The following is a 25,750-nucleotide window of genomic DNA, read 5'->3' on the forward strand; positions in this document are numbered from 1 at the left end:
CAACCTTGAGCATGCTGCAATGTGAATTGCTTTATTCACATTGTATTTATTCTGCAAGGCGGCATCTGCTCTGGATACTTTGCGTCCTCATTTACCTGTGTTCTGATTTCCGGTTTTCAGTGTGGCTAACATCCATATCATTGACACCACTAGAAAATGTTCCAGATTTAAATTGCCACCTAAAAGTGGAAACCGGCCAACAGTTGTCAGTGACTCATCAGAAATCGTTTGTGTAAACGGAGGCTACAGCTAAATGGTTTATCACAATCCGCTCCATTCTAAAATTGAATGCAATGGAAATTGCATGATTAAATTAAACCCATTCAGCATTCATACCACACAATTTCTGAGAATCCCCATGTGGTTCAGCTGAGACACAAGCATTTTAGAATCCATTTTAACCAGTGGTTTGAATGCCCACAGAAGTGTGAAATCTGAAGGAATCTTATGAGTTGGTTTAGCCCAGCACTTTGGGTCTATCTAGCTAGAGCTGAAAGTTCTCTTCAATCAGCAGACCAACAATAGTCGCACTGCCATTTTCAAGAGCATGACAAATCCAAGCATCAACTCACAGGCTGCTATTACCGTTGAATCAGCAGCACTTCGAGGAAGGGGGTGGGGGGAATATACAGAGAGAGAGATCCTCTCTTAGTCTGGTAAATTCCTGATTTATAGGGGTTGTTTTGGTTGGGTTCATGAGTTGGGCTTGATTTTCCAGCGGGTGCCTGGCATGTTGCGAGCGGTCACACTGACAAATTGGTATTTTAGTCATGGATTTTGACTTCGGTAATTTTATGACTCATCACTAGCCACTATTCGGGGTATGTCAATCTGGATCGAACAGTGCAATGAGATTTTGGTGCAGGTGATTTTCCCTATTTTTCCAAAAGTCTTTTTTCCAAAAGCAAGTTTCGGGTCAGACTGCTTTACCAGATTTTTCCACCTGCCTGCTGTCTAGATTGTCTTTGCATTAAATCCCACACGCAAGAAAATGCATACTTTGCATTTATTGTTCATTGCCCTTTAGAATTCCTATATTTATTTCTATTTTTATTTGTTCATGGCTGCTCTTATACTACACTGTTGTCCCTGGGGTCCGGTATTTCTTACACCCGTCTGTAATGAAAAGAATGAGAAACACACCTTGAACAATCTTTTCATTTTACACGACTGTAGTTAAAATGATAGCAGCAGTACTGGCACAAATTATGGATAGACTGCATTAATAAACAGTGGTTGATGATGAATGCAATATTTTGCAACAATCTCTCTATTGGGACAGTACATTTAATATGTAATAACTGTAATGAAGAAAATGAAGAAATAATTACTGTTTGTATCGAACAATTGCACCCACCATTATGCATTACATCATACCAACATCATTAAGCATTGAGTCTTATGTATCCTACTGTTGAAAATAGTATAATCAACTTGAACACTTATTTCTTTGTCCAGTATTTATCTACATAAAATGATGGGTGCAAAAATTACTGATGATCATAGAATGCCATTACCACTCGTGGTCAAGAATATAATAATTTCAGATACATTGTACAGATGAAAATGGCTCCGAGAAGCAACATCACAGGGCATAGATACTCTAACTGCACTAGACTAAACTGCACAGTGATTCCAATGTGTGCCAGTGCTGTATATGCAAGTCACATACATCAGGTGCACTGGTTATCTCCTCTCAGGAGACTGCACTGTCGTCCTTGTGGTATTACATAAGTTAATTTCGCAAGGAGGTTACTGTAGTATGCACTGCCAGTGGGGAGCCCAGAGGTGAAGGAGAGACTCAGCTCCTTGAGAAGTTTCCCAGAGTCATTTCAGTCACATTTGCCCTTCGCCGGTGGAGGTGTGCCACACTCACCCTGAGGCAGACGTGTGTTTAGAGATACCCCTTTGAAGTGTAGACTGCAGCTGTTTGAGTCTGAAGTCCTAATGTTGGGAGATGATGATGGCTATACGTTTGAAGGCTTCGCTGATGGGCAGCTCACCCGATATCATTACTCGCATTATCACCAGTTTACCAACTATACATATTTATTTTTATTTACTTAAAAAAATGTTAAAAACATTTTTTTTATGTGTTTATGAATCTGGTTTGCCAATATGAGCACATCAGAGGAGGATACATGCGTCAGTTACTGAATAATGTTCCTGTTATGCAGGAGTTGAGATAACAAGCCTAAGGAAACAGTGGCTGTGGGATTTGGTCAAAGCCCTTTTTTTGCAAGTGCTACTCCACACTGCAAGTGTAATAACAATAACGATAACAATAACAATAATAGGCGGTCTGGAGGTCCGTGCCGGCTCAAACGAATACACACACACACACACACACACACACACACACACACACACGGATGCAATGAGAACAGACAGTGTGGACCAGGCTGAACAGACCACTCCTTCTCCAGCGTCAGCTGCAGGAGCCCCAAGCTGTAAGTGAAACACACTTCCATTGCAACACATCACAGATCCTATCTCTGAAACAGCGGACCAAGTGTCGGTGGTCATTATAAATTCAATCTCCTTCTCAGGATAAGATTTGGTATAGAAAAAAAGCAAAATGATGTTCAATAAGTGGTTGTGAGACCAATTCAATTATACTGCACTTCAGTTTTCAGGACAAGATAACCCTCGTAAATTCTGTCCTTATTACAACTGACATATGACAAGGTGAGAATTATAGGGGCAGTGTAGTGAGCAGAATATGTATGGTACAGTATGGAAAGGAGATTGACAGACATTCATTTCATTATTTGAAGTCTAATTGCAGAGAACCTTTTTTTCGATTGTGAATAATTAAACCAGGTTTTCCCCCATATGCGTCATTTGCTATTCACTGCCCCCGGGCCACATTTGGATCGTTCGTAATCACGTGACAATGTCCTTGCCGATGACGTGTTGAAGGACAAGCGGCCATAGCAACGCAACTCATTCATTTTTGTGGTAAAACACTAGGCCTAGACATCCGTTAAGAAATATTATGATGGTGCCCAGTCAATATCAGTTTTCATATAAAGGTTGGATGGTTGACCTGTAACAGAAGAAAACAAAGATCTAAAAGGGGTGAACTTCACTGCTGCAGCAACAATCTGCGTACCCTCTGTAGGACTGGGTTGCATCAGCTGTAGCGTTAACCTACTTCAGCTCAAATGTAGCCTAGTTAGCTATCAAATAACTTCAAATCCTACTACTAAGAGTCTACTTTTGATTTATGCATAACTAACATAAAAGCGGTAACACAATGGATATAAGCTAACAACATAACTAGCTAGCTAACAGTCCTATAGCCTACACATACACGCAGCAGGTGTAACCACACAGACACAGACGGTAAAACATTTTAGAATCATTTTTCGGTAACACCATGGCATTTTGCAACTCGCTAATAAAGTAGAGGTTTCATTTATGGACATGATAGCATACTACTAGCTACGATGCCAAATGGAAGACAGTAGTTGCGTGGAGACCCGTTTATCATCGATTAGCCACTCGTCTTCGTAATGATTTACGTCCAAAAGAGTTAAGATATAACCAGTTAGGATATATTATGGTACCACAACATTTCGTATTTTGTTGTAAATACCTTGATAAAAATAAAAATAAATCTGGTCCTTGGGAATTTTCAGCTCATCGGTTAGCTTGAATGTGAGGAGTTAAGATATAACGCATTAAAAGTGAGCTTGCAAGTGACAAAGTGATCTAAACAAACTCGTATATATATATTTTTTAAATCTGGTGTAAGAACTTGTCTGTATTAAGAACGACCCATAGACCTATTGACAGATGCACAGGGTGCTGGATGCATTGCCATGCGTTTCTATTCTCTGACGCAGGAGTTAACCTTTATTTTCAGGTAAAAGGAGGCTCCCTTGAGCGGTCTCCCACTACACACGCGTCTGTAGCGCCATCGGGGTTTCAGCCACTCATAATACCGAACAATGTATGGCCTAAAATAATGCATGAAGTCACCTCGATTGTCTCCGATTCTCTATACCAAATCAACATAAAATTATTTCCTGGCGCTGACAATGATCAACAAACAATAGCACTGGTTCATCCATATGCAAAGTGTCTCTTTCATTCTACATTATATTAATTCAACAGTTGCATTCTTCTCCGACTGTAGCCTACAGAACACAAGGAGTTGGGCGCTCTGTCTAATGAAGGAGGTTTACAACTACACGTGCATGTTCGCCTGAAATAAATTAAAACGTTTGACGTAAGCGTGCATTATGTAAGGCGAACATAGCTACATAAAAACCAAGTTTGGTCATTAACGATGGCCACCCCTCTTTTTTTTCTCTCCCTCTCCTTCCTATAATTAGACATCAGAAAGACATATATATTGTAAACATTAGCTAAAGTTTCCAAGGCACCGCGTGCATACCAATATCCATAATTGGCAACAGAAGACATACAAAGAAAAGCTGCATTTAATTTGGTAATAATACAGACACGAAGAAGGCGGTACCCAAGGAATGGCAGAGGTAGAATAGTCGCGCAAAGGGAAGCGGGCGCCCAAGAGGTAAAGATGTAAAGAGGCTGGTGGTAGCACTCAGCATCACATCACTCCGGACATCACTTTGCGCTCTGTAGATTATGAGACGACAGACAGCCAAACTGAGTGATGGGCTACATTGGGGAGACTGTAAAAAGACACGTTTTAGTTTTTATTCAGTTGTTTTTGGTAGTTCACAGCCTTTAACCCCATGTACAAAGTAGCCAACACGTAGCCTACCAATTTAACATGGTAATGCATTTTAGTTCCGTTACGCCTTTTTCTTGATTTCTGCAGTAGCTAGCCTATAGGTACACATGCAGTGGCTGACAAAACTTGGATACAAAATAATCATCAACGGCTCGGGAGTTTGGGGATTTGGCGTTTTAACTGAATCCACCGTTTTAAGCTTTCCTGTTGCAGTTAGTAGGATCTTACAAAACGATGCATCAGGTACCGGGCTAACAGGTGTTATAACTGGACTTGTTTGGCAAATTGCCGATGTGAATTCGTCTGCCTTTATATGTCGTTTTGTTTGAATTCCTTGTTTTACCTAACCGCTCAGACAACTTGGTAAGAAAAGTTAATTTGGACTCTTCAATCTCCCTCTTTACTGATTCCTTGTGAATGTGTGGACCAGGATCCAATTTCAAGGTCATTACACAACCGAAACAAAACAGCTGACATCGGGTTCCAGGTGAGTAATTTATTTACATAATCGTTACATTAAACAAATTCAGTGTTTGGAAAGGTAATTGATCCTTTAATGAATAACGAATTAATAAATTAATAAGGAGAAACGACATACATCGCCTACATAAATGTACCAACAGGTTATGTTGCCAGCAAAACAAGTTGTCGCTATATTTACGCTGTCATTCCAAATCGGCATGTAGACATATTACCCATAATAATAGGTTTCGTGCACTATCCCATTCTCCAATTTCTCATACTGTGGCAACTAAATATTAACTTGAAATTTTGCCTACCGTTTTCCGAAAAGTACTGCTTACTATGTTTAATGGCAGTGAGTACAACTAGGTAGGTGCATTCACTGATTGCAAGTATTGTAGTTCAGACGCACATCCGTAAAACATAGCTGCTTTTGGATTTGACTACTGATTTATCTGCATTTCGTTTCTACTGAACAAATGAAAAAAAAGTTAAAATAACAAGCACAATACTTTGCAATGTGAATTACTCATAACTTTGGATCCAAAATGTATTCCTGAAAATATTCTTAGGTGGGACAAATGGACTTTGGTGCGTTACAAATCATGCATTTTCGAACACCCATTTAACTATGTGACACCCCTCTCCCCTCTCACTCACCCATAGCCTGAACAGCCCAATTTTATCGAGTGACAGTACCTGGTTTTCACCACAAGATGGCTAAAAAGGCATCAATAAATGACTCAACCGCCCCGCAGTCGCAGCCTAAAATGTGCATGTTCATTCTCCAGTTTCTTTAGCTCTAGCTTACCCATACATGTAGGCTTCTACTGGACTTGCAGTGTTGAATTCTTTGAGCTGGATCGATGTTAGCATGTCGTGTATCCCGTTATGTTATTTACTTCCCAATTGGCTAGTTCTTTGGTTCGGGTATGTGCCCTGACTCACTATCCTCCGTAACCCTCGAGGAATCCACATGCTGAATGTTCATGAACATGCTTTCAATTACAGTGTAGGTAAATTTCTATTTCTTTTTGAACGGTCTTTTCATTTATTGCTTGTTGGAGTATAACAATACTAGCTTTTAGGCATTATAAAAGTATGCATCCTAACTTATGACTTGTTCATGAATTAATTAATAAATTTGGGGGGATCCAAAAATGTTCTTTCCCTCAGTGCCGGCACCATCATTGGCTCTGGTTTTCTTCTTGGTCCAGTATGAAGACTGCCTCGTACTGGGGTAGCAAGCAACAACACAAGCAGCAGCAGTCTATTTTTACCAGGATTGTCCAAATACTAAACAAGTAAATGAGTACTAACCAAGCTTCAACCATGACCAGAGAAAGCAAGCATCATTCTTGGATATGTGATTTCACTCACCAATTTGTACAAACACCTAAATGAGAATAATATGATAATATTTGTATTGGGTTTTTTTTCCACCAGGTCATTCAAATCATCTAACCGTCTTAACTGTAGGTCATTGCGGGCAGCCAATGCACCGTTTGTAAACATCCCGACTTTACCCCGACTTCACCACAACCCACACCGCCCCCCCCTGACCGGGGAGGGGTTGGACCCTGGCCGAGATGGTGTTTCGCGCGTACACGGTCGAAATGAACACTTCCTCCCATGGCCCCGAGTTCACAACTTTCCGCCAGACCGTCTCCGGGGCCCCGCCCAATGGCAGCTGGGAGGCGGTGGCCTTCACGCCTGGCAATGGGAGCGCTGCGGCGGGCGAAGAGCTGCCCACCTTCTCCACGGCCGCCAAAGTGCGCGTGGTCATCACCCTGGTGCTGTGCGTGGTGTCGGCGGTGTGCAACCTGGCGGTGCTGTGGGCCGCCAGCACCTCCCACAAGCGCCGGTCGCACGTGCGCATCCTCATCATCAACCTGACGCTGGCCGACCTCCTGGTGACCTTCGTGGTGATGCCTCTGGACGCCGTGTGGAACGTGACGGTGCAGTGGCTGGCGGGCGACCTGGCCTGCCGCCTGCTCATGTTCCTCAAGCTGCTCGCCATGTACTCGGGCGCCTTCGTCACCGTGGTGATCAGCCTGGACCGCCAGTCCGCCATCTTGGACCCGCTGGCCATCAACGAGGCCAAGAAGAAGAACAAGGTCATGCTGGCCGTGGCGTGGGCCATGAGCGCCTTCCTGTCAGTCCCACAGGTTAGTGTCGGTGTGGGTTTGCCCAATGAGTACCCTTCTGCAGGCTATGCGGGTTAGTCTCAGTGTGGGCATGGCCAATGAGCACCTTTCTGCAGGCTATGCGGGTTAGTCTCAGTGTGAGTTTTGACCAATCGGTACATTTCTGTCAGCTACGCAGGTTAGTCTCAGTGTGGGTTTGACCAATGTGCACCTTTCTGTCAGCATGTTGGTTTAACCCTGGTATTATGTTAAGATTTTATCACCGCTTTTATGTTTTGGATCTAATTGAGCCCAACTGTTTAAATAAACACACAATTATTGTAATATAAATATCTTGACACTTTGGTTTTCGCCTTCTTATCATTGCCAAAATGACTAGCATTTTATCCATAAAATGAAAAATCTGTGAGAAACATCTCATTTTACAGCCGAAAGGTACAATAAATGAAAGCACCTGTATGGGAAAGTGCTACCAGAATCACCCGCAAAGAAATCGGAGATAAAAATAAAAATGGTTGTATATTTTCTTATTTTATACAATTACAGATGGTCAAAAGAACCATACACAACACATTTGTATGAAAGGTTGGTACAGGACCAAATTATAAAATGAGAAATCATACCGTATCAATTTGAAACAAGGTTAATAGATTTCTAAGAGATGTCAAACACTAAATGGGAGGGTTAAGGACAGAACACGCTGCTATTTCAGAATCCTAATTTCAAAACAAAATGTTAATTTGGACAAACACTTCAGATGTTTAATTACAGGCGAGTTAATATGAACGCACTCAAAGAAAACAAGATAATTCCATGCAGTATAAATTTAGCTTGAGTGCAGCTACTTCAAGATTAATTCCACTTTAAAAAAGCAGTGTTAGTGCATTTGCACATAATGGGCAGAATTAGTGCCATAATGTATTATGTTTTGGTGGTATCAGGTGGGTTTCAGCGCAGATAAAGTAAGATGTGTCCTACTTGTACAGTGGTGTGCAAACATTTTGGCAATCATGGTCAAAATGCCGTTTACAATTAATATCCAATGAACAGAAGCCTCTAAATAGTACCTGACCTCTAAATAGTATGCTAAACATGACACATTTCTTCAGATTTTAAAGCAAGATTACTTTGTCTTTTAATTTTTTACAGTTTCAAAATAATAAAAAAGGAAAAAGGCCCTGTGCAAAAGTTTGGGATCCCTGTCAGTTAGTACTTTGTAACTCCTCCTCCGGAAACTATAACAGCTTCCAGTAGAAGAGTCTTTCAATTCTTGCTTTTGGAATTTTTCCCCATTCTTCCAGGCAGAACACCTCTAGCTCAAATATTATTTGGCCTCATTGTATGTACAGCATGTTTGAGATCAAGGTATGCTTTGGATCATTGTCTTGCTGGAATACCCAACCTCTCTTCAACTTCAATGTCTGGACTGACCTTTGAACATTAGCCTCGGATTTCTTGATATTTGGTGGATAAGAATGGATCCACCTCCATGCTTAACAGTTAACAAAGGCTTCACCCTTTTTTCTCCAAACTTAGCTTCTTTGGTGGTGGCCAAAAAGTTAAGTGTCCAAAGCACATTGTTCCAAAAGGCTTCAGGCCTCTCAATGTTTTCTTTTGCAAACTTCAGATGTTTAATATTGTGTTGAGGTGGTTCTTTCTGACAACTCTTCCATGTAGGCCTTTCTTGTTTAAATTATATTGTATTGTAGTCCTGTTAACAGCCAATCCTGTATTTGCTACTCTTTTTTGCAACTCTTTTGCAGTTATGTCCAAATTCTTCTGAGCATTTCTCACCAGGTCTCAGGTCATTCTATCTGAAATCTTTCTTGGACTTCCAGACCATGCCTTGACTTCAACTGTTCCATTTATCTTCCATTTTCCATAATGTTTCTGACAGTGGAAATAGGTAATTTGAAACATTGAGAGTGTTTTTGTAGCCTTCTTCTTCTTGGTGGAAATTAACCATCTTTATTCTGAAATCCTTGGACAACTGTTTAGAATAACCCATGGTTGTTAACACCAGACACCTGACTCATTGAAGGCCTAACAAGTAAATCACCTGGGTCTGGGCCTTAGTAGTCATCCTTTTAAAAAGTAACAAAGAATAATCCAAAAGGGTCCCCAAACTTTTGCAAAGGGCCCTTTTTTATAATTAAAAACAGAAAAAAATGAAAAGAAAAAACAATCTTGCTTTAAAATTTGCATATTTAACTCTGTACCATTTACAGTTCAGGTTTCTTTCGATCAAGTACAGATTCATCGGAACACACATTTAAACCAGGGGTGCCCAAATTTTTGGACCCCACTGCACATCCGAAGCAAAGACTCAATCAGTATGGAGATCGATTAAAATACAATTTCATGGAATCATTACAATGTGTGTTGAAAAGAATTCATAGTGACCATCACTATACTAGAAGCTGCCATTGAATCTCTTGCACAACAAAAATAGATTTTCTCCAATATAAGGCGATCCAATTCAATTTTTGAATTGGTGAAAATGGACTGCTGTTCTGACTTCAATTGATAAAACATTGGCATTTGTGAAATTGAAATGTTTTCTTGAATGACACAATGCAGGATATATTGTAATAAGACTTGAAAGACAAGAAATGAAAGACTTATTATAATAGAGGGTGAAATTGCAATGCATTTGGGTGAGGTATACAGTACTTAAACTTTTCTCAGCATTTCCAGTTTTAGAAAGTAGCAAAGGTTTCCTCCCCTAAACTCATTCCTCAAAAGGTTTCTACAGGGGTGCGCAGTGATGTCATTTTGAATGTTAATAGGCAGTCCTACAGATGCATTAGAGGCTTTAACCCCCAGGCAAGTCTGTGTTACATTTACACCTACATGTTTCCTCACATAAATATCATCTGACAGCTCTTATCCTCTCCCTCTAAGCTGACAACATAGCCATTCCCCGGTAACACCGAATCCCACTTAAGCACAGCACTATCCGCAAAACCTCCCCAATGCTGAACATGGAATAAATGGAAGGTTTGATGTTTGGACCGTGTATTAAACAAGAATCCTCCACTTTAAACCGCCTTTGGTATGGCACAACCTGCCTGTGGATTTGTTAGATGTACCAACTGATGAAGAGCACAGCATGGAGTCATTCATATTCAGATGCAGTTTAAATACTCCAGTGACCAGTGGACCAGTGAAGCACAATAATGGTGTTTCGGCGGGGACAAAACACTATATTACGTTACATTACATGGGGCAGACGCTCTTATTCAGAGCTACGTACAACAAAGTGCATACCCACAACCAGGGACAAGTGCACTGAAAGACCCAAGAGGGCCTTCTAGTGCTAAGGCTACAACAAAGATAAGGACTTGTGCCTATTTGATTAATCTGACAATTGAAAATATATCGAAAAATCGCTTTTATACAGCACAACGCCTTGGGCCTTGGAACAAAGGCAGAGGACAGAGATGAAAGCAGGCAGATGGAGCCGGTGGAGAGGCTAGAGAAGGATTCGAGAGGAGGGGAGAGAGGCGGCGACAGTGGAAGCGAGGGAAGAGGTTGAGCGGGTATCGAGGTGACGCCGCACTGACACAGCGGGGGGTGGGAGGAGGGGAGGGAGGATGGGGAGCAAGAGGGAGGGAGAAGGAAATTAAGTGGTGAGATGCATGCAGAGGGGTAACTGTGAAATCAGGGCAGGAGCAGTACCTCACGAAGACCAGGTCTAGGAGGTTCCCCGCCTTGTGGGTTGGGGGAGAGTGTTACAGGGAGAGGTCAAAGGAGTGGAGTAGCGGTAGGAAGGCAGCGAGTGGGGAGGCTTTGAGGTATATATATATATTCATAGAATGCACGTCTGTTAATGCCACACACATTTTCCACTTCTTAACTGTGTAATAGATGAGCTTTGAAGGCTGTATAACTGCACTGTATTGCTGTCAAAACGCAACACATCATGAGTTAAATGGTTCATTTAATTTCTTCTTCTGAAATAATTATTTAATTTCAGTTCCTTTTTTTCCCCATTTATGTTACATTTATATTATGGTTAATTTGCCTTTCTGTCATGTACGTTTTTGGCCGAAAGTAGACTGTAGACTAAGCTGGCAATGTGGCTATTGGTAAGAATAGATTATTTTGGACTGCACTGCCATATGGCCGATATATCAAACCTAAGTTCAGATGCAGCTGGGTTGTATGTTTGAAATAAATTATCAGAGACTGCAGTTTCACTGCCCAACATTGTATTTTACTCAACTCAACACAGTATTCAGTAAAAATGCACTCTACTTCTTCTGTTCTAAGTGCTATTCTTGAAGGCACCATACAGTAATTGAAGTTTGAGGCTGAGTAAAATAAGGAATCTTGAATCCTAAAGTTAAAGTGGATCTCCACATTTACTCCAGCTGCAGATTTACAGTTACATGTCTCAGGAACACGGTGAGGGTGGGGCTGGAGCTCATCGATGGCCCTCTCTCTACTCTTAGTCATGACTGTTTGTTGTTCATCCTTGAATCACAGGTGGCTTAAAACTCTTGACACCCACGTCCTTGCCAGGTCAACGGTACATACCGCCCTCGAATTCTATCGCCTGTTCATCGTGCTTATTGTAAAATCAATTCAATATCCTTCCATCCTCCCCACATTCAAAGCCTTACATGCTAGCGCTCGAGGTAATTTCCCTAATCTCCAGGTCCTCATTCACCGCTACAGTACGTCCTGGTCCTGTGTGTGCGTGTGCGTGACTCGGGAGGGAGAGAAGGCTTGCTTAAGTCAGGGCTTTTTTAGCTCACCTCTCTTTGTTTCTCCTCCGTCAGACCGATATGTAAAGCCTTGGAGAGGGTTTGTGACAGGGCCGGGGGCTAGTGAGCAGGTGTTACAGGATGCGGCCATACACCTCGAAAGGTCAGACGTCAATAACCAGCGAGGCGTGCAAAGTGCAGTCCTCATTTTCTCACCTCATGGTTTAATAATGTGAAAAACGTCTGCATCCAGCGCAGAGCTGGCTCATCCAGGCAGGGATAATGCATCCTTTGCTACCACGACCCAGTACATTCCAGCAAGCGGTGGTATTTTTCCCACGGGGCTTTTCCTAGTGTATTTTCATACCATGCCATATGAGGCTCTGGTCAAATATCTGCACTTTTTATGAGCAGTTAGCTTTGGGCTAGCTGTTAGAACAGGTCGGTAATAAGCATTGGCTAAATTCACTTTGTCAAATTAAACGTAATTTCAGCAGCGATGACTCGGAGGGATCATCTGCATGGCATGAAGACACTCTCAGTGGAACATTTTTGCCTCGGAAGTATTCAAGACAGATTAGCATTAAGAAAAGGCCCACAGTTGAGTGAACAGCAATTAATCTATAAGTAAACTAGAGCTGAAGGTCTATGACTGAGAAAGGTCACCAATTTATTTTAGATGCACGCCTTCCCCCCCTGCAAGATAGCTTGTGGGTATCTTCCCCGGTGAGTCTTCTGAATGTCTTCTGAATTCATGTTATAGTTTAATAATTGACTCGAGCAGGTGACAAATTCGGAATGGGATGCTTGGCAATTGGCTCATATTTTCGCCAAAAACGTCAGCACCCAGTACCTCAAATAAAGCAGCAGATACGGCAATAGATACAGTTGTCAATCTCATCGGATGACTGCGTGATAGAAAAATAATATAATATTCAGTCTGAATATGAGCATCATGTCTCTGTCAATTTAGAGTCTGACAGTGAGCTTGAAGAAGAGGATGAGACCGACTCTCAACCAGGCCCAGGACCAGCGCATGAGCAGGCTCTCCATGGCTAAAACATCACATGCCATAACTTTCTACTTTGCACAAGTTGGGGCAGGAGCTCCTCAAGAGGAAGCTGATGATGGCAGGAACACTATGAAGAAACAAGCCAGACAGAGCTCCCAACTCAGCTTTTGACTTTGCAGAACATCCAAGTTTGTATTCCTGGCCGACACATCCCTGGTGTCCTGAACGTTGTGCTCATGAGTATGCTGCCTAAACCATTATGGACACGTATAGGCGCAGTATAGAAAACCCATTGGAAGACCTAGGAATCACAATGCATTTCACCGATCATGTGTCTTGAAAAACCGTCGTATGGTCAAATACAACCCTGGCGTTGCATCCGTCTGTTCAGGGAGATGTAACGCACAGGTCGCATCTGCCCATAAGGGGTTAAGGATGGGAGAATCTGTGGCCAGGAGCATCAGTGAGAGAGAGTGAGAGAAAGAGAGGTGTTCGTAAAATTCCTGAAGGGTTTTCACCATTTTAGGTTGCATGGAAAACACAGTACACGTGTCAAGTGCAGGAAATACATTTGCAATACGCACAGTCAAACTCTGTCCCTCATATAGTGTGTCCCCCGGCATGAATGCGTGTTCTATGTGGCTTGTTTACCATTTAAATTTTATCACAAAAAACAAATAGCACTTTTAATAAATATGGTCTAGCAGAGGTAAATGGCAAATATTAACCATATATGCTGTCTATACTGCTTGTAATTGAGAAAGTCATAAATCCTTATGACTGTTTTAAAAACTAATTATGTTGTGGGTCCACCAGACCCGTGAACCTTGGCCGAATAACAACAATAAATCATGAACACCACACAAGGGTTAATTCAAAAACTTTAAAACCTTTTGAAACTAGTCAATGTCTGCATGTCTAATTATTCCATACTAGCCAATGTTTTTGCCAACTTTGGCTTGTAAATTATTAGCACATACTCCAAAGCTAGGTCAGATTTTTGATGATGTTCTAGATTTGTTTGTTCTTTCATTATAATACAATTGTAATAAAATTCTGGATGAATACAGAAACCATTTCTTTCTGTTCGCAATGGAATGGTTTAGGACAGCCAGTTCAGACAGCTTGCCTGTTCTTATGTAATAACAGGCCCCCACCACTGTAGGACAGGCCTCCACGTAAACCACAGGTTCTTTGTGCCATCGCTCCTGCGGAGATTGAAATCACTGAGACGCAAGACATCTTTGTCCGAAATGAGTCATTCCAGTGACGACGGAACAGGCTACTCTGCCGGGGTCATGGGGGTCAGTTTGGACGGAAGACGAGTGATTGGTGCACTTTTAGGAAAACGAGGACACTGTCGCGCAGCCCGTTCTCCTGGTTTAGCCCTGCTGAGATCTGGAAGACCTTAAGGCTTATACAAGTGGCAATAACACTTACAGTGGTCTGGTCTGCTGCCAAGGGCAGCCATTTAATATGGTTTCCGGCAAAGCTAAGGGACAGAAAATTGCCTCTCTTTGACAGCACACACATCTGTGTTTACAGTACTTGTCCTTATGTATGTCGCACTTACACGTGTGCATGTGGTTGGTTGTCTGAGTTTCTGTGTGCCTGAGCTCTTCGGATCTGCAACTGCCTGCCCTGCTGAAAAAAAAACAGCTCAAACTAGGTTTGAATACAGCTGGCAGCTAGTTGACCAGTTCACACCAGCTCGATGTGGTTTAGCCAGTTGACCAGTACAGACCAACTCCCAGCTTGACATGATTTGACCAGTTCAATCTATGTTTTGAAACAGATGGTAGTTGGTTGGCTCAGACAAGCTACCAGCACTAGCTGGTTGACCAGCTCACACCCAGCTAGACCAGCTTATGACCAGCTTGAGCAGCTCAATTTTCAAAGTCGGTGAAGCTGGCAGAGCTGGATTTTACTGTAGGGTGCACATATGTACACCTGCTTTGGCTCAACTCTGCATCCGCGTTTCCGCAGATGTTTCTATTCCACAACGTGACCGTCACAGTCCCGGACAACTTCACTCAGTGCTCCACCCATGGTAGCTTCACAGAGCACTGGCAGGAGACCGTCTACAACATGTTCACCTTCGTCTGCCTCTTCCTGCTGCCGCTAGCCATCATGATCTCCTGCTACACCCGCATCCTGATAGAGATCTCCAAACGCATGACCAAGGGGAACGGTGAGTCTCGCTCACACTGCTGAAGAGCAGCCGTGAACTGACCCTGCAACGACCTACCGCAGGTCAGACTAGGCTGGTGCTCTAGACTCTTGGAGGACAGGTTCAGTTCAGGAGACCTTTGAACTTGGTCTTATCTGAAAAGGACCAGTACAGTAGCTGTCCCGTTGTACCATGTTAAGGGATAAATCACGTTAAGGGATAAACAGTAAAATGTTCAGTTTTAAAGGACTTGCAGAGAATATATAGTCCCTACTGGACTAGTATCACAGTTACCCTTTCTCCTAGTCTTTTGACCTTTTCCCTACACCTATGATGTAATGAAGTGTGGGTACGCCTCACCTCCTCCCAGCTCAGGTCCAATAACATCTGCCCAACCTGTGTTTCAGCATCGTCCAAGGAAGTGCACCTCCGCCGCTCCAAGAACAACATCCCCAAAGCCCGGATGCGGGCTCTGAAAATGAGCATCGTCATCGTGGTGTCCTTCATCGTCTGCTGGACGCCATACTACCTGCTGGGCCTGTGGTACTGGTTCTTCCCGGACGACCTGGAGGAGACCGTGTCGCACTCGCTCACCCACATGCTCTTCATCTTCGGCCTGTTCAACGCCTGCCTGGACCCCATCACCTACGGCCTGTTCACCATCCACCTCCGCAAGCGCGTGAAGCGCTACTGCCACAGCGCCGCCGTGCTGGTGGAGTCCGACAACACCGACGTCACCGGCTCCTTCCGCTGCTCGTCCTCTCCGCTGCGCCTCAGGCGGGAGGAGGGGGGGGTGGAGGAGGAGACGGAAAGGAAGTCCGGTTGCTACGGCAGCTACCTGACCGTCCGCTGCAATGGAAGGGAGGAGCCCAGCCAGTCCAGCCCAAACAGCATGATATGATGGGCAGGGGCGGGGCAGCCTGCAGGCTAGTGGCTAAGGTACATGGACTGGGAACTGGAAGGTTGGTGGTTCAAGTCCCGGTCGAGCCACAATAAGCTCCGCAGAGCCCTTCAGTAAGACCCCGCATTGTCCCCTGCTTGGTCTAATCTTAACTCTTAACTGTAAGTCGCTTTGGATAAAAATATAAGCTCAATAACAAATCAATCACAGGGACCATGCAGGACGGGTGCACTGGGGTTTCACTCCACCTGTGGAACGTTCAACATCATCCGATTGACGGCTTGCCCATCTGTGACGGTCTCAATACACGTCGTGCATTCGGCTGTCACAATTCATACATGACGGCCGGAAATTCATTAGCAAGACATCGTCGGTGAGCAGCGAGCAGCAAGCAGCGTCACAGGAGCAGCGAGACAGCAACTGTGGGAATTCAAATTACCGAGACGTCTGCTCAATTATGGTCCCTGGAAAGTTAGACAAATCATAATTAATTCAATGGCTGCTGGAGGCTGACTCTTGAACTATTAACGAGACCGAAAATGCGACTTCGCCCAGTGTCAGGGAAGCTGGGGGGGCTGCTGTTTTGTGCAGCGGTACCTGGAGACATGGGCCTCCCATGGCAATAGAGAGGCGGCCACAGCAGCCAGGAGCAAGAAGAACTTCTCTGTCACAAATAGCTCTTGATTTGGCTATGAATTCCATTCTAATGCAAACATATGAGAGAAACATATTATGCCTAATATGCTGTTGGTCCTCTCGGTGCCGCCAAAACAGCTCAGACCCACTGAGGCATGGACTCTACAAGACCTCTGAAGGTGCCCTGTGGTATCAGTTTTTTCAGCAGATACTTTAAGTCCTGTAAGTTGCGAGGTGGAGCCACTGCGGATCGGACACAACCCTCAGATGCTTTATCGGATTGAGATCTGGGGAATGTGGAGGCCAGGGCAACACCTTGAACTCTTCGTGATGTTCCACGAACCATTCCCAAACTTGTGAAGTGGCTCATCAGTGTACATACAGTACTGTACCAAAGTCTTAGGCACCCTAGACTTTATTATATACATGTAAATTTCTTTTTGTGTGTTAGTATAAAAGAACACATTTGAGATTTCCAAATATTCATTTTCCAAAAGATTACATTTTACAGAGACATTTGTGTATTTAATTTTTAAAAGTAATATATTACTGTAAGCAATTGAGTACTTTTTACGTAAAAACTTGATCAAGGCTGTCTGAGATCAGAAGCAAGGAGCCAACCAAAGTCTGCAGAACTACTGTGGCAAGTTCTCCAACATGCTTGGAACAACCTCCCTGCTGACTGTAGAACTGCAGGACAGCGTTGGCTATCTCAGAGAAGTGATGCAGTTTTAACGCTAAAGGGTTGTCACAAAAAATATTGATTTGATTCAGTTTAACTATTCTGCCAAATTACTAAAATGTAATGTAAAATGTATAGTACGTTTATTTATAACCTTTCATTGAATTATTTTTGAAAGAATCTTGTGTGTACAGAATGTTATACAGGTGCCTAAGACTTTTGCGCAGTACTGTATACACACATTTTTGCATATATACAATACATACACACATTTACATACACTATTTCACATTTATACACTCACACACGCACAGGTAAATGCAAAGGTATTGGGACAGTTGTGTCAAATTGGTTGTCTACGCTCTATACCAATCAAATTTGTATTCTGAGATCAAACAATGACTATGAGGCTAAATTCATAATGTGTGTATTTCTTTTATGTGGTTTCTTTAAACATGTATTGAACTGGATTACAACAATGCCATTCAATGCCCTATGTATGCAATGTTTACAAAGGGCTGGAAAGGGCTAGAAGCAAATACCAAATACTCAAATTAAAGATGACAGTCTGTACTAACCTCATATTGTTTTATTTCAAATCCAATGTACTGGAGTACAGAACCAAACCAAACCAACAAAAATTGTGCCACTCTCCCAAAACATTTGCATTTATCTGTATATATACCCTCAGTGAGAACTTTATTAGGTAGACCTGTACACCAGCTTGTTAATGCAAATATTTAATCAGCCAGGCATGTGGCAGAAACTAAATGCATAAAAGCATGCAGACATGGTCAAGACGTTCAGGTGTTTAAGACCAAATGTCAGAATGGGGAAGAAATGTGAACAAAGTGACTTTGACCATGGAATGATTGCTGGTGCCAGACAGGATGGTTTGAAACTCAGAAACTGCTCATCTCCTGGGATTTTCACACAACAGTCCCGAGAGTTTGCAGAGAATGGTGGGGAAAACAAAAAAACATTGAGTGAGCAGCCATTCTGCGGGCATAAACGTGTTGTTAATGAGAGAGGTCAGAGAAGAAAGGCCAGACTGGTTAAAGCTGACAGGAAGGTGATAGTAATGCAAATAACCACACATTACAACAGTGGTGTGCAGAAGAGCATCTCTGAACACACTATGCTTCAAACCTCTTGATAGGCTGCAGAAGCAGAAGACCAATAAGTCAAAAAGTCTAATAAATACCTAATAACATGCTCAGTGACTGTAGTATGTTGCAATCATTGTAATGAATAGAAGGATTTTCAGGTTCAGAGGGAAACCACCCTAACCTTTCCTGAGGTGTCGAAACGGCATCTGTATTTTAATACAGAAATACCTAGAGGTCAAATCTGCATCTCTTCTCAAACAGTAATTAAATTGTGTGGTGCATATTCTTTTATTTTTCTAGGTAGCGAGCCAACAAGGAATGTGAAAAAGATCAGTTTTTGAGACGGATTTAACCCCAGCAGTTCCATGAAAGTGAGAGGCCCTGCCATGTCATTTTTCTAAATGTATAAAACAGAGATTGAAGAGGATCAAATTAAGATTATGATTGTGGACCGGGGGGGTTGAGAGTTTATGAGAAGTAGCAGAAGTTAAACAAGAAAAACCGTCGGTACTCCTATGACCAAAACATGCGGGACAGCGTGATGGTCCATTCCAGCCCATGTACAACACCAGTGTAAAGCACATGCTAAACCCAAAATGACTTTTCTGGAGCATGTTCAGAACATCCAGAAAATCACCTGGAATATCTTGCATCTAGAAATGCATCTATTCACGTGTCAGGTTGGCAGAGAACATTGCCGGAACATTTACGGGTTAAGATGCACGTGTGAAAGGGGCTTATGAAATTGAACATGAAGATGGAAAAGATTCACAGACCCAGAACTACCCCACATCCCCAGAGGGCTTCGATCCCGTCCTTCAGGGACTGCAGGTCTGTGGTTAGATACGGTTATTTATTCTGACAGAAGCCTGGACTATATCAAAATGTTACGGTCACAAAAAAAGTCCATAGATTTACCGCACAAACATACATTTACACACTAGTAAGCTACTAGTAAACTAGTATTCTGGGGTGTCCATGTCTTCTTTGTAGCACAGTCCAGCGAATTTAGATTTCTAAAATCTACAAACTGTGCCTGTGAAGAAAATTAATGAATTGAATTATTGGTCAAAATTAAGGACAGCAGGAGATTTGATCGACATTTCTGCCTTTTGGGCGACGGCGCTATAAGCAGGCGGCCTCTCCGCACAGTCTCAGGGATATCGACACACTTGGAAATCTTAACTGGAGACTCAACAACTGTAAAACATGTCCCTGCCAGGCACCGCCTGGGCAGGAGCAACCACTTCATCGTAACGTTTGTGAGCCAATAGTTCAACATGCACTCGTGTAGACAATACAACTGCATGGCCATATCTCAATACATATTGCTCTTGCTTGCTCGTGAATTACACCAAGAGGAGTGACAAAACTGAGTCTTACAGAATCTCAGAGGGACTGGTTTTGAAAGATGTGGTGGTGTTGGCCTTGCCACACTGGCGCACTGCCTGGCAGCTCTGTTGAAGATGAGGACCAGGGGATAGAAGCATGGTGCTTCAGATCCACCATGGGGCAAGAGGGACGTGGGAATGTTCCTCCGTCTCTCTTCTTTCTCTTGTCCTGTATTCTCTCTCTCTCTTCACTTCCAGTCTCTCTCCTTTTTTCCATCTTCTGCTCACTCACCCCCTCTGCAGCCACCCCTCTTTCTCTCCCACCCACTTGCTCTTTGAGTGGGGCTACGATCACGGAGCACATTGAGACCTGGAATTAATGTCCATCAGCAATATTCATCCAGCACGTTTTGTTGAAATGAAAGTATGTTTCCACTAGCCCAGAGTACTGTTAATCCATCCAGATGGTTTCGCAGAGATGTGCCAAACAGTTGAGATTTGATAGATGCAGTTTACTGCACAAGTATACATTCCCACACTAGTAAGCTATTAGTAAACTAGTATTCTGGAATGTCTTCTTTGTAATCTGACATTGCGAGCTAAAGTGCTCCAACTATGTTGTCTTGGCACAATTTCAATAACTAAAGTTCACAGCTGACGATATGCAAGCCAGACGCAGCAAACAGCTGGCTATGACATCGATCAAAACATTGACAGTGTCAAGTCTAGAAAATTAATCACATCTCAGCCAAAACTATCTGGACGGATAAATAGAACTTTGGGTAATTGGAAACATACTTTCATACATTTTGGAGGTGAACTGTCCCTTTAACATGTACTAGCTTTGCTTGCTTCAAACGTGAATTTTGGTTGTATATATCTAGTGCATTGTGGTAAATAATATTTAACAGTCTCTCAGGCCTCACTTCATTTAATTATCGTGATCACCAAAAAAAAACCTATTGGAAGGATATACCTTTGGAAGGATATTCTGAAACCACCAAAATACTGAACTGACTGCACTGTGGCACTCATGGGACCAGCCTAAAATGGTTGGGACAGATGCAGAGGAAATGGTGGGTATGGCAGGGTTCATATGTGCAGTTTGAACTACATTCAGACAGGCACTCGCTTATATAACAATACCTGATATTTTTCTTCTTGAGTCACATGACAAAAAAAATAAAAAGGTATAATGTACAGGGTTGCTTGTATTTGCATATAATGAAATAGTCAGTAATGAGATATTGTTGTGGTCAGTGTGAAAGAAGCATTTATTTGGTGCCCTAGTGTGCCGTATCAGATGTACAGCATGAGCCGTGTCATTGTGTTTGCCCGTTTGATGCTTAAAGTTGCCTCTTTATGTTAATAAATGCATTTTTGTCATCTTGCTGTTCATATTTATTGTTTGAATCAGGAGGCTCTGGCTCACATATTGTGTTTCCCCTGCGGAATGCATTAACGTTTTTAAATGTGTGAAATGTATTTTTAATGTCTCCTAATTATGGACAGAAAATGAAATGTTGGCTTTAATATGCTACAGTAGATAAGATAGGAATCGATAGTAGAATCTTTGACAGTCGGTAAGCTTACTCATTTCATTAACAGTTCAGTCAGTGCCATTAGCTATAGAAAATTATCCTGAAGAGGTTCATAACCAAATATTCCCTAACCAACCCCTTCACCACATCCCACTGAAACATTAAACAGCCTTAACAGAAGTTAAATATTCAAGCTCACTCCTCCCCAGCATTTTGTTCAAATCACCAGGATTTGCTAATTCGCACAATTTTACAACCAGAAGGTAGGACTAATTATGGAAATCAGCATGCATAGTCTGTGGGTAAATGAAACATATGGACTGTACTTTCAACACATACAGTGGATATATGCCTGCCCTGAGCCTCAGATAATGAGTCTGTCTTGACTCTTTGTGGTAGGTAATGACCAGGTATCTCAAAGCAGATCGCCTCTCACTGCCATCAAAGACTTAATTCATCTCTCTGCTTCCGTTCCACGGACTGGAGCGAATTCCCCACAAACCCGATTCATTTTCGCGGGGGAGAGACGAGGCTCAAACCTCTCTCTTGCCAATCAAGACCAATTATTCGGCCTTTCTTTGATTCTGTGCCCGCCCTCGACTGGCTTTGTCCACGGACCGCTACGTGCAAATCGGCCACCTCGTTCTTCCTTCGACCACGCTGCCATTCATACTTCCTCCTCTATGACCGCGAACGGCAAGAAAGAGACGCACTTGTGTTTTACTCAGTTTTCACCGTTGGACAAACTGCGGAGTAAACACAGTGATCAGGAAGGGCATCCACTACCGTTTCACTCACAGAGAGACCCACACAGGCCCTCAAGTGTAGATACAGTTTACACAGAGCAGACTTCCATTAAACCACCATTATCCACCATTTTATTCCTGGTCAGGGTTGCAGGGGGGCTGGAGCATATACCAGCATGCATTGGGTGAGAGGCAGGAATGCACATTGGACAGATGGTCGGGAATTGAACTGCTATGAGGCCACTAAGAGTCATGCATGGTGAATCCAAACATGGTTGCTTGGGAAGTAACCTAGAGATCATATACTGTAAACAACAGCCGTTTAAAATATGTATTCCTAAGCCTAGAATAAAACTGAACTAAACTAAAAATTACCTTAACTAAAAATGTCAAAAATAATATTAATAGAAGTTTCAAAGGAAAAGAAAAATACTAATTAAAATTGGCACACAATTATAACACTCCAATAATATTTGACAGTGATATTTGCTAGTGCTTAATTATCCAGCAGTCAGCTAACGATTCCTTTGAAGAGTCTTGAATGATTGATGCCAGAAACCTGTCCTGAACCTGTGCTCCATTCTCCCGCAGATGGAAATGAAAGAAAAATATTCTATTAAAAATCTCTTTGCATATCTGCTGTATCCATCCAACGTCCTGAAAGTCTATTAGCAATGTGAAAGGTTACTAATTTGAAAGGTTCATAAATTTATCATGTTATTAAGACCTACAGATTATTTAAAGTTAATTGTATGACTCGCTGAGATTTGTAGGGTGTTAATTTTGAAGAAAACTGTAACAATTATGATGAACTCTTTACCACATATATATAATATCATGTAAAGTATTTGTGGCATCAAAACAAAACACTTAATTCAGCTGCAGCAGCACATGTATAGGCATAGATGGGAACCCATTTGTTCTCTGCCTCCGGCAGAAGAAAATGAAAAATTGTGAGAAATGATGCTCCAGGGTTAATTAGACACAGTAGCTGGCCGGATTTGGAGAAGCAAGTGTGCGCAGATGTTGTGGGAATACTAAAGGATATGCCTAATCTCTGAAACGACAGTGTTCCCCCATTTCTATACGCATCTCTCTAGGTGCATTTTTATGTGTTCAACACAGCTGTACTTCTGCAGTCCAAATATTCCAGAACCTGAAATTCAATGTGCAATTTTGTATAAATAATAAGCATAATTAAGCAACAAGTGTTAATTATCGAGAGAGCTCTATACAGTTTTACCCCTTTAACATTTTCATAATTTAGATCGCTTTTAGACCTAAAGGTCCTCATAATGTCTCCTGAGGAAGCATTACTGGTGGAGTTAGAAATAATGACTTCGGTCAAAGATTTTTTTTTTTTTAAACGGCAGTCAAAATTTGGATTAGTTTTATGGTTCAGATACGAACTGTCCATGGCAGAAAGGTCACGGGAGAGTGCACAGAGAGGATGAAAACAGATTGCAGTGTTAAGAGCAGTCACGTGCTGGATAAAACGGGCCAAATGTCGCAGCCATAATTCAACATTTCCCGTAGCCATAGATGAATGTGGTGAGAAAAATTGCCCGCTTCCTGGTTATGTAATTCGGTCAATGACCATCATAAAACTGGGCTTAAAAATAGGGTAAAATGGTGACATTTTATGCTAAGAAACAGAAAAATTTGTAAAGTGTCATTTTTACTAGAGGTCTTATAGAGTTTTTATAGAGTTTTATAGAGGTCAGCTGGCCGATAATGTATAGTAGAGTATTGTATAACAGAGTGGGTCTATGTACCAACCAAAATAAGCATCAGCTACGTGAACCTGGCATAAACTGGCAGTAATGATGCTATGTCTCTTGGCATTGTCTCTACTGAAATAAACATTAAATTAAAAAAAATTATAAGTTGCTTAAATACCTACAATAAGATGGTTAAAACACATATTCTCCATAGCGGACACTGATCTAATTATTCATGAAAACAACATAATTCTGATATGCTACACAACATACAGTAACTCAATAATGCATGACCTCCACAGACACCAGAGCAGTAATAAACCTCCCTCACGACGTGCTCACTAACCCCAGGGGTTCTGCTGAGTTTCATATCTATAAACCCCCGGGACCCAAGCATTCAGGCACACACAAGGGTTCTGCCATTTCATTAGCACAAACGAGAGTTCTGTTACTTCACACAGCAGTAACAATACAACTCTGGAGAGCGTTTCTGAATGTTAGCGGTTCTGTGAAAAAACTACACCCGTCATCACAGCGAGGCATTTTTTTCCTTATAATATCAAACTTTCATAAGCGTGCTGAATGTCACGGCATTTAGAAATTCACACAAAAGGGGCGAGAAATTGGCCGACCCGGGCAAGGCTCTGCCAAGAACAATGAATGAGTCTGCACCACCACTCCATTCACACCGAGGTCCTGTCAGGACAGAAAAACAAAATAAATTGATTGAACTGAATTGAATTCGTGTGAAAGGGAATGGAGTGACACGAGTGAAAACAGTATGAAACATCCTTGGAGAACGAGGGCGCCGGAGCGAGTCTGAAGCACCGGAGGAGATGGCAGTGTTGCAGCTGCTCGCCGCGTACTCGACATCTGACAGTGAAGAGGCTCCGACGAGCAGCAGTGTGCGCGGTCTTAAGAAAAGAACAACAATTACAAACAGAAACTCAATTTCAACAAACTTAACTCAAGCCCTCCTCGTGGGCCACGGGGCTTAAGACGACTCCGACAAAGAACACAGAGGAACAGATGATCGGAAAAGGAGTGCGCAAACACTGTCTGTGTTACGAATGGGAAAAGAAAAAGCAAGAAAACGATGGACAGATGGATGCAGGGGAGGTTTAGTGGTGGTGAGAATCTGGTAGGTAATCTGTTCTTCCGGAAAGCGTTTCCATATGACAACAGGGTTCAATGTGAGTTTTCAAACGAGTTTGTGCCGGAGCTTATTAATTAAGCCAACTTATTGTTGTGTGATATTGAGTGACTCAGATTTTACCATCTGTCTTTGTACGAACAACTAGCAGAGCAGGAGAGTAGGAGCGATGGCCACCATGGAAATGACTTCACAGTTCACCCACCTGTCAACTTGGACACAAACCATTTATGGGGATGGAAAGCTTCTGGAAGAAAGTGTTGACACATGAACAATGGAAAATTCAATAACAGGCAGCAAAGGCAGGAAGAACAGATGTGGACCATCGCAAATGGAAGCGAGAGGCCTGCAAACCATAACATTTGATTCACCAGCACATTAAATTCTATAAAAAATAAAAATTATCTTTCTCTTCCCCTGTACAACATCATTTTTAATGCTTTTGGGTTCAGGTAGGTGTGAGTGTGTGTGTGTGTGTGTGTGTGTGTGCGTGGGTGCACTTTACTTCAAATAAAGTGTTAGATCTAGTTTGAGTAATGGACAGGCACTTGTACAAGCCATTTTTCACCAGACTTCCCACAGGAACTAACAAATCAAAGGCAGCTTAATTATTTTCTAATTAGCATTCCTTGTACATTCCACAGTAAAAAAAAATAAAGTATATTAAAAAAAAACATGCTGGACACACGGTAGTGCTGAAT

General features: G+C 42.3%; 2 protein-coding genes across 2 annotated transcripts in view; one reads left to right on the forward strand and one right to left on the reverse strand.

Annotated features, from left to right (window-relative positions):
• The window catches only part of plin1 (perilipin 1), a 111,440-nt gene that overhangs the window by 52,982 nt on the left and 32,708 nt on the right, over positions 1–25,750 (reverse strand). The gene's annotated exons all lie outside the window — the stretch shown is intronic.
• On the forward strand, positions 4,465–16,130 carry gnrhr4 (gonadotropin releasing hormone receptor 4). Its single transcript, XM_061221900.1, has 5 exons — positions 4,465–4,543; positions 5,157–5,213; positions 6,635–7,356; positions 15,046–15,250; positions 15,637–16,130. Exons 3-5 carry the CDS (start codon positions 6,778–6,780, stop codon positions 16,128–16,130), a joined length of 1,278 nt encoding a protein of 425 aa, XP_061077884.1. The 5' UTR covers positions 4,465–4,543; positions 5,157–5,213; positions 6,635–6,777.

The sequence above is a fragment of the Conger conger genome, chromosome 15 (assembly GCF_963514075.1).
Source record: "Conger conger chromosome 15, fConCon1.1, whole genome shotgun sequence".
Lineage (NCBI taxonomy): Eukaryota > Metazoa > Chordata > Actinopteri > Anguilliformes > Congridae > Conger > Conger conger.

What these genes read in the sequence shown, in the direction of transcription:
- gnrhr4 (XM_061221900.1), top strand. Translation starts at nt 6,778, where the DNA reads ATGGTGTTTCGCGCGTACACGGTCGAAATGAACACTTCCTCCCATGGC. An exon ending in CCTTCCTGTCAGTCCCACAG is followed by an intron (nt 7,357 to 15,045) that starts GTTAGTGTCGGT and finishes GCGTTTCCGCAG; the next exon opens with ATGTTTCTATTCCACAACGT. An exon ending in ACGCATGACCAAGGGGAACG is followed by an intron (nt 15,251 to 15,636) that starts GTGAGTCTCGCT and finishes CCTGTGTTTCAG; the next exon opens with CATCGTCCAAGGAAGTGCAC.